General features: G+C 36.3%; 1 protein-coding gene across 1 annotated transcript; it reads left to right on the top strand.

Annotated features, from left to right (window-relative positions):
• The first annotated feature begins 389 nt into the window (after positions 1-389).
• LOC128919866 (jerky protein homolog-like) lies at positions 390-2178 on the top strand. The gene has a single exon (XM_054225396.1). It carries the CDS (start codon positions 539-541, stop codon positions 1454-1456), a length of 918 nt encoding a protein of 305 aa, XP_054081371.1. The 5' UTR covers positions 390-538; the 3' UTR covers positions 1457-2178.
• The last annotated feature ends 6003 nt before the right edge of the window (positions 2179-8181 follow it).

Here is an 8181-nt window from a genome sequence, read left to right as displayed (position 1 = left end):
TCGCCGATTATCTCGAAAGCTTCAAGTTAAAAAAGTATCTATATTTGCCTCTAATTAAGTTTTATAAAAACATACCATAATATCGAATTCCATTAAATTATATTTTGACCAGATCTAAAATATGGATACGTAGAAATACTTCGACTTAAAAAGATAATAAAATTTACATTATTTATTAACTTTATTCTCCACACATATTCAGTTTATATCAGATACTGTATATACAGTGGAATCGCGCAAAAGTTAACTCGCGAGAAAATTAAACCTTCGGCTAAGTTTACCGATTTTGAGCGTCCACGTACTGCTCTAAAAAGTTAACTTTGGGTTAACTTTTTTGAGCTTTTCTATTTTTTCAAACCCAACCGTTTGTTTGGCAGCTCTGGTATTTGGTATTTGTTTAGCTCTGGTATTCCCCTCATTGCTATGTATTCCCCGAATTTCTATGTAAAAATTATAGTCGGTGTCGCGAGGTACATACATACGTAGTGTGTCATGAGCGTTTAAACTTGCGAGTTGTTTATGGTTAGTGTGTTAAAAAATGCCAACAAAGCAGAGAAAATCATTGCAAATCAGAGTAAATTTGCATCAAAAAGCTGAGATTTTAAGAAAACTCGATGAAGGTATTCATGGAAATCGATTGGCGTTGGATTATAATGTATCTAAGGCGGCCATCTCAAAAATAAACAAAAAACGTCATGAAATTTTGGAGGCAGTGGCAAACACACATGAAGTTGCAACCAAGAAAACTTTACATAAATCGGAATATCCCGTTCTTGAGGCAAGGTTGTATAAATGGTTCTTAAGCCAAAGACAGCGTAATTGTGCAATGAGTGGTCCAATTTTAAAGGCAAGAGCCAAGCTCGAATTTGCTAAATTGCACACAGGAAAACAATTTCGTGCAAGTGATGGATGGCTTGCAAATTTCAAGAAAAGATTCGGTATTCGCCACTTAAAAATTTGTGGGGAAATCCTCTCAAGCGACAAGTCAGGAATAACATCGTTCATTCATAATTTGCGGACAAAAATGAATGAAATGGAAATTTCGGATATGCAGCTTTATAACGCAGATGAATCTGGATTATTTTATCGTTTCCTGCCCGATAAAACATTTGTCGCGGCAAACGAAAAGACGGCACCTGGCCGAAAAATAGCAAAGGATAGAATCACATTTATGTTGTGTGCGAACGCAGATGGTTCGCATAAGTTGAAACCATTGATAATTGGTAAATCCGCAAACCCCCGTTGCTTCAAGGGGTTTGAAAACCCATTGGAATATGCTAACTCGCAAAAGTCTTGGATGAATTCAGAGCTATTCTTTCGCCGGTTCCATCATTCCTTTATTAAGCAGGTAAATTTATTTTTTCTATCCTTTAAAATTTTTAAGTGTGCCAAAATATTTGTCAGCTTCGCAAATTTTCTGCTGAAAATAATTTACCACCAAGGGCATTATTGCTGATTGACAACTGTACTGCATATAAGCCAATTGACAAGTTACAGTCAGATGATGGAAACATTGCGGTAATGCTTTTACCACCTAACGTGACAGCTGTTTTGCAGCCCATGGATCAAAATCCTATAAGACTGGTCAAGTTAGAATACCGGGCTAAACTGTTATGGAATATTGTAGCACAAGAAAACATTCCGGTTGAGAATATTTTGAAAGGACATTCAATTCGTGATGCCATCTTGCTGCTTAAATTAGCATGGGATGAATTGTCAGGAGCTGTGCTTATAAAAGCTTGGAAAAATATAAAACAGTGGGACGATAATCAATACGACAGCGAAGACGAAATCCCATTGCTTACATTGATTAGATCAAATAGTTCTCACGATGAAACACTTCGAGAGGCACAATCGTTATTGTCCAAGGTGGGTGGTGTTGACGTCAGCAGTGAAGACATCGAAAATTGGAACGACGATCAAAATACGGAAGATGATGAAGATTTCGAAGTGTCTGACAATGAACATGAAGAACCAGTTGTCGAGGAAGTTATGCAACAACAGAAAGTCAGTTTTTCCGAAGCAGTTGAATGCATCAATACCTTGATAACGTGGTATGAAAACAATAATGATGCAAATCAGATATCACATCTTATTAATATGCGTACGAAAATTGTCAGGAGCTATTACACAAAAGAAAAGAAATAAACAAGTCTCGACCGCTTCTTTAAACCAGCCCTTACAAATTAATATGTACATATGTATGTATGTATAATGTGAAAAAGTACAAACTAAATCTAAGTTTATGTTTTGTTAAGAGTAAAAGTCAGTCATGCAAATAAATTAAACGTATTATATCACCAAAATTATGTTTATTTCCGTGTTTTTTTTTTTTTTAAATCGAAACCTCTTTGAAAAAGTTAATATTTTGGAAAAGTAAAACACCCTTGGGACATTTTTGTTAACTTTTTCGCGATTCTACTATATTTGATCTTATTTGGACTAAGAATTTCTCCTAAAATTTAAAGATTAATCTCGAAATACCTCTGTCTTAATAAATAACAGTTTTCGCGGAAAATTATATCAAACTACATATTTAAGCAATCCAGTACCGAACTAGAGCTATACAACGACAGTATACTAAATGCTATGTATGGCAGCTTTCTTCTAATGACTGTAAAGACAAAGAGATCAAAGTTGATAGTATTACAGCTATAGTAGCGATTTCTAGCCATTGATTATCTAGGGATAATACCAATACAGTGGAACTTCTCTAACTCTAATCACCATAATTCACAAAAAAACTTCGAGTTAGAGGGATTTTTCAAAAAGCTGCAATATATTAAACCCACATTTATTTTTAACTTCGCATAAATTTTTTTGCACGTAAGCATTCTGTATTTTTGTTTGTTGCAGTTTGCTATTGTTTGGCTCTTGACGTCTGTATCCTATGCCATTTTTACATGATTTATGCAATACTTAAGTGTTATATCATATTTTGTGTTCGCTCCATACGATAGAGAGAGATTCTTTTAAAATTTTGCCCCGATAGTAAAAAAGTTTAAAAGTTGGATTTATGGAAGGAGATTTGTTTGAAATTTGACTTCTATTGTCAATTCGAGTTATTCAGAACTTCGAGTTAAGGAAGTTTGAGTTATAAAAGGAAATTTGTATAAAATTTGATTTCTGAAAAGTTGATCTTCGAGTTATAGAAGTTCTACTGTATAAGTATACGGAATTCGAACAAAACGTATTATCCACAAATATGAGCAGCAGGTTCTTATCTATTTTTTTGGCATTCGACGATGAAACTCTGTGGCTGCAATAAATGTGAACATTTGATACTTATTTTTGCTTATTTACTGTTTACTGACAAAATACGTGTCTTTGTGTGCAGTGAAATATGACTGCCTGTCAAGTTTTGTAATACGAAATATCATTTGACATTGTGTTAACGAGTTTCACGATTAAGGTGAAGCGCTCACATTTGTGTATACGTGAGTATGCGTGCCTTTGTATGAGCTTGTAAAACCAGCTGTCCATTAGTGGCAATCAAAGTTCAAGGTCCCACAAATTGCTTAATACACAGACTGACAGATGGATTAGGAGAGAGCGGGCAGCGAATGAGTAAATAACTGCACTGTAATCGCTTTCGCGTTAATTCTGTAACTAATAATTTCGTCAGAACGACATAACGTTCGCACATGACAGAGGAGTGATTTATGTGACAACTCTTGTGGACTAGAAAAAATGCTTTTATTGGTAGGTATAAAGCAACAAACATGCGTGTAAATGTGACACACCATCGCCAACAAATACAAGCGCGCTAAACACAAATAACCAACAAGTGGATGGCCAACAAGCTACTGATCGTCCCACGTTATGTTTAGAAAGAACGCGCATTTGCACGCCCAGGTGTGCAAACCAGCAGGCCACATTTGGTGGTGCTAAGTATGAGCAGAGTGCATGCGCGTCTCAGTAGATGCACGCAGCAGTCAGTTAAATATCAACATTGCATCGACTTCGTGCAACGTTTTACCGCCGTCGTAACAGCGCAGTCCAACAAACACATGTGTGAAAGATATTGATAGGGCGATTTATTATGTTCACCTTTTGCGGGACTAGACGTCTGCCCAGTCACCGCCACCGATGTTATTTTTTTCCCGCACTCGCTTTGCTTTGGGCTCCGACCCCTTTCTTCGATATGTATTTTTACTTGATAGTTTCTTATTTGTGTACTTGACTGACGCATGATATATTATCGAACGCTCAGGTCGAATATTAATAATGAAATGACATATTTTATTAGCAGAAACTACTGCAACGGCTACGCACGAGTGCACAGTGGTTCCGCTTGTATGAAGCCGCGGCCATAAATATTTCCCGTTGAGATATCGCTACGAAATTTTCTCCAAAAATCTAGAAAAATATTCTAAATAAATTATAAAAAATTAGCCACATCGAGCGACTATATCCTATCCTATGGAACGTTCGGGACAAGTTATAATATAATAATTTTATTATTTTAGGTTTTAAACTTTGTCAATTTATTGTAATAACAGACATATTAATATATGTAGGGAAAAAAAGCGTGCCCGCCATTTTTAGAAATTTTCAACATAGCCATTGTAAGGGAGGTGGGTGTGGTTATAATCCGATATCCTCCATTCTTGGACTGTGTAAGATAGTACTAAAAGGAACGATTCTAGAAAGTTTGGTTGATATAGCTTAAGTAATTTACGAGATATGTACAAAAAACTTAGTAGGGGGCGGGGCCACACTCACTTCTCCAAAAAAATTACATCCAAATATGCCCCTTCATAGTGCGATCCTTTGTACCAAATTTTATTTCCATAACTTTATTTATGGCTTAGTTATGGCACTTTATGTGTTTTCGGTTTTCGCCATTTTGTGGGCGTGGCAGTGGCCCATCTTCGAAAGCAAGTACTCAAGTTTCAGCTTGCACAGACGGACGGACGGACGGACAGACAGACATCCGGATTTGAACTCCACTCTGATCACTTTGGTATATATAACCCTATATCTAACTGGTTTGGTTTTGGGTGTTCCAAGCAACCGTTATGTGAACAAAACTATAATACTCTCCTAACAACTTGGTTGCGAAAGTTGTTGTTGAAAGTATAAAAGCTGTATGTCTATATATAGAGAAACATTAAAGTAACATGCCAATTTTTCAATAATTTTGCCAGTATTTTTTGAAATATAAAATGCGAATATTTAGAATTTGGAGGCTATCCTTTTATACTCTCGCAACCTGTTGCACAGAGTATTATAGTTTTGTTCACATAACGGTTGTCTGTGTCACCAAGAAATAAAAGAGTTAGATATGGGGTTATATATATATAAATTATCAGGATGACGAGTGGAGTTGAAATCCGGATGTCTGTCCGCCCGTCTGTCCGTCTGGCCGTTGTCCGTGCAAGCGATAACTTGAGTAAAAATTTAGATATCTTAACCGTTTCGGGACGATGGGGATGTTTTTATCCCGAAGAAATTCAAAAAATCGTATATGTCACAATATGGGAGCGATTTGGTTCAAAACAGTCCCAAATCATTCATTATACTCTACTCTACAAAAACAAAAATACCAGCTGTTGGTTGGAGTCACCAGTTTTTTATTAAATGTCATTTTCTTAGACACGTTGTTGCGTAGATGGTATTTGTTTGGAAAAAGCTTAGAAAATAAGTGATTTTTAATTGAATTATATTTACATTTTGTGCAAAAAGTGCTAATCTATTGAAATAAAAAGTCTAGAATAAAGAATAACTTATTTTCCTTATAAGAAGTCAAGGTAAGTTCCGTGGGAAGAAATCATCCCAAATCTGTTTATTTGTGGGATATTATTATCCCATAATGTACATTATTTTACTTAGAGAATGGAGAGACCACGCAGACTGGGTGTTTCACAAATTCAGAACTTTTTGAACGAATCGAGTGATGAGGATGATCTGTTTGCTGATAGTGGTTCCGCATACAGTCCCAGTGAAAAAAGCAACATTGATTCAGAAGGTGGAGAAAACACACAGCCCGGCAGAGCATATGATGAAGAAATAGAAATTGATCGTGGAAATGAAAGGATGAAAATGAAAGAAGATAATGTGATTGTCAAGCCACGATTCACTATTAGCCAAGAACAAATAATTAGTAATGAGGGCCTTGAGGCTACAGTGGGCACCGTTCAAAGAAAACAAAAAGATGGCACCAGAGTTGATGTGACTTGTCCATATTTAGTGAAAACATATCGAAACATTATGGGTGGCGTAGATTTGGCCGACAAAATGGTTACCCTGTATGAACTAGACCGAAAGTCTGCTAAATGGTGGCGAAAAGTTTTCTTTCGACTTATGATGACATGCGCCGTAAATGCTTGGATTATCCATGCGGAAACAAACCATCCACGTCAGAAAAGAGAACCGTTCTTGGGATTCTTGGTAGAGCTATCCGAATGCCTCATCGACGAAGGGAAAAAGAATGAGAAAATTCGGCGCAAAGTTCGAACAGGACCGGTCTTCGCAATGAAGAAAAAATTAAACAAAATCTGGGAGATCATTTGCCACAAAGAACGAACAAGAGACGACGATGCGTAAATTGTGCTAAAAAGGGCAAAGAGAGCCGTACGAATCAGATTTGCATTGCTTGCAACTTGGCATTTTGTAAAAAATGTTTTACTCCTTTATAAATAAAATGTCGTATAACATAAAATTGAATATATAAACGCCAAAATAAAATGAAATCGAGTGAATTTAAGTCTAGAATTTTTATTTATATTTTTGCATACAGATGGATTTGGAATGATTTTATCCCAGGACAATATCTCCTTTTAGGGATGCGCTAAAAATGTATTATCAAATTACTTTTCTTAAAATAGCCATAGGAGACGAAATAAACACTTTTCTTTGAGATTGTACGTCAAAAAATTTCCCGTCCCGAAACGGTTAATGAAACTTGGAACACATGTTCCCTGGGACCATGAGAGGGTTGCTTTCGAAAAAAGGAAAGGGCTAAGTTCGGGTGTAACCGAACATTTTATACTCTCGAAATTTATTTATTTAACTTTATTAATATTATATAATACACAATTTGACCCACATATTCGTCATATATATTGTATAAAGTCCATTGAAAGTTGGAAACCCCCAATATTAGGTTAGAAGCACCGAGGTCCTCATGTTCGATATAAGGGGCCTTAAAAACCTATGGTCCGATTTCGGCGATTTTTAGAATAGGGCTGCCACACTAGAAACATAGTATTTGTGCAAAGTTCTGCACCGATATCTTCACTAGTGCTTACTTTATATAATGTAAAGTAAACAATTCAGATTGTCTTCAAAGTTCTGGTATATAAGAAGTAGGCGTGGTTGGGAAGCGATTTGGGAGGTAAGGAAACTATTACAAACCAAGTTTCATTGAAATCGGTCAAGTAGTTCCTGAGATATGGTTTTTGACCCATAAGTGGGCGCAGCTTCCTTCTACTATAATTTCTGTGAAATTTAGTGTTTCTGTCGTTTTTCGTTAGTGAGTTAACCCACTTTTAGTAATTTTCAACATAACATTTGTATGGGAGGTGGGCGTGGTTATCATCCGATTTCAACTATTTTCATGTGTGGTGGGGTACGTTAGAGAACCGACTGCAGAAAGTTTAGTTTATATAGCTTTATTGATTTGCGAGTTATATATAAATAACCGATTTGTGGGCGGGGCCACGCCCACTTCCCCAAAAAAACTACAAATATGCCCCTTCCTAGTATGATCTGTTGTTCCAAATTTTACTTTTATAACTTTATTTATGGCTTGGTTATGACACTTTATGTGTTTTTGGTTTTCACCATTTTGTGGGCGTGGCAATGGTCCGATTTCGCCCATTCGAAAGCAACCCTCTCACTGCCCCAAGGAGCATGTGTTCAAAGTTTCATTAAGATATATTAATTCTTACTCAAGTTACAGCTTGCACAGACGGACAGACGGTCGGACGGACAGACATCCGGATTTCAAATCTACTCGTCACCCTGATCACTTTGGTATATATGACTCTATATCTAACTCGAAAACAACCGTTATATGAACAAAACTATTATACTCTCGTAGCAACTTTGTTGCGAGAGTATAAAAAGTAAGCAGTACCTTCGAAACATTATTTTTCAGAAAAGTGGATATATTTTGTGTTTGCAGAGTGGAGAGATTCTTAAAGAATGTCAAGAAAGTGTAAAAATGATCCTGAC

This window comes from Zeugodacus cucurbitae, chromosome 2, assembly GCF_028554725.1.
Source record: "Zeugodacus cucurbitae isolate PBARC_wt_2022May chromosome 2, idZeuCucr1.2, whole genome shotgun sequence".
Taxonomy (NCBI): domain Eukaryota; kingdom Metazoa; phylum Arthropoda; class Insecta; order Diptera; family Tephritidae; genus Zeugodacus; species Zeugodacus cucurbitae.
Note: the sequence above shows the minus strand (reverse complement) of the source record. Positions and strands in the feature narration are given on the sequence as shown.

Bases quoted from the DNA above. Each gene is read 5' to 3' on its own strand.
- LOC128919866 (XM_054225396.1), top strand. From the start codon at position 539: ATGCCAACAAAGCAGAGAAAATCATTGCAAATCAGAGTAAATTTGCAT.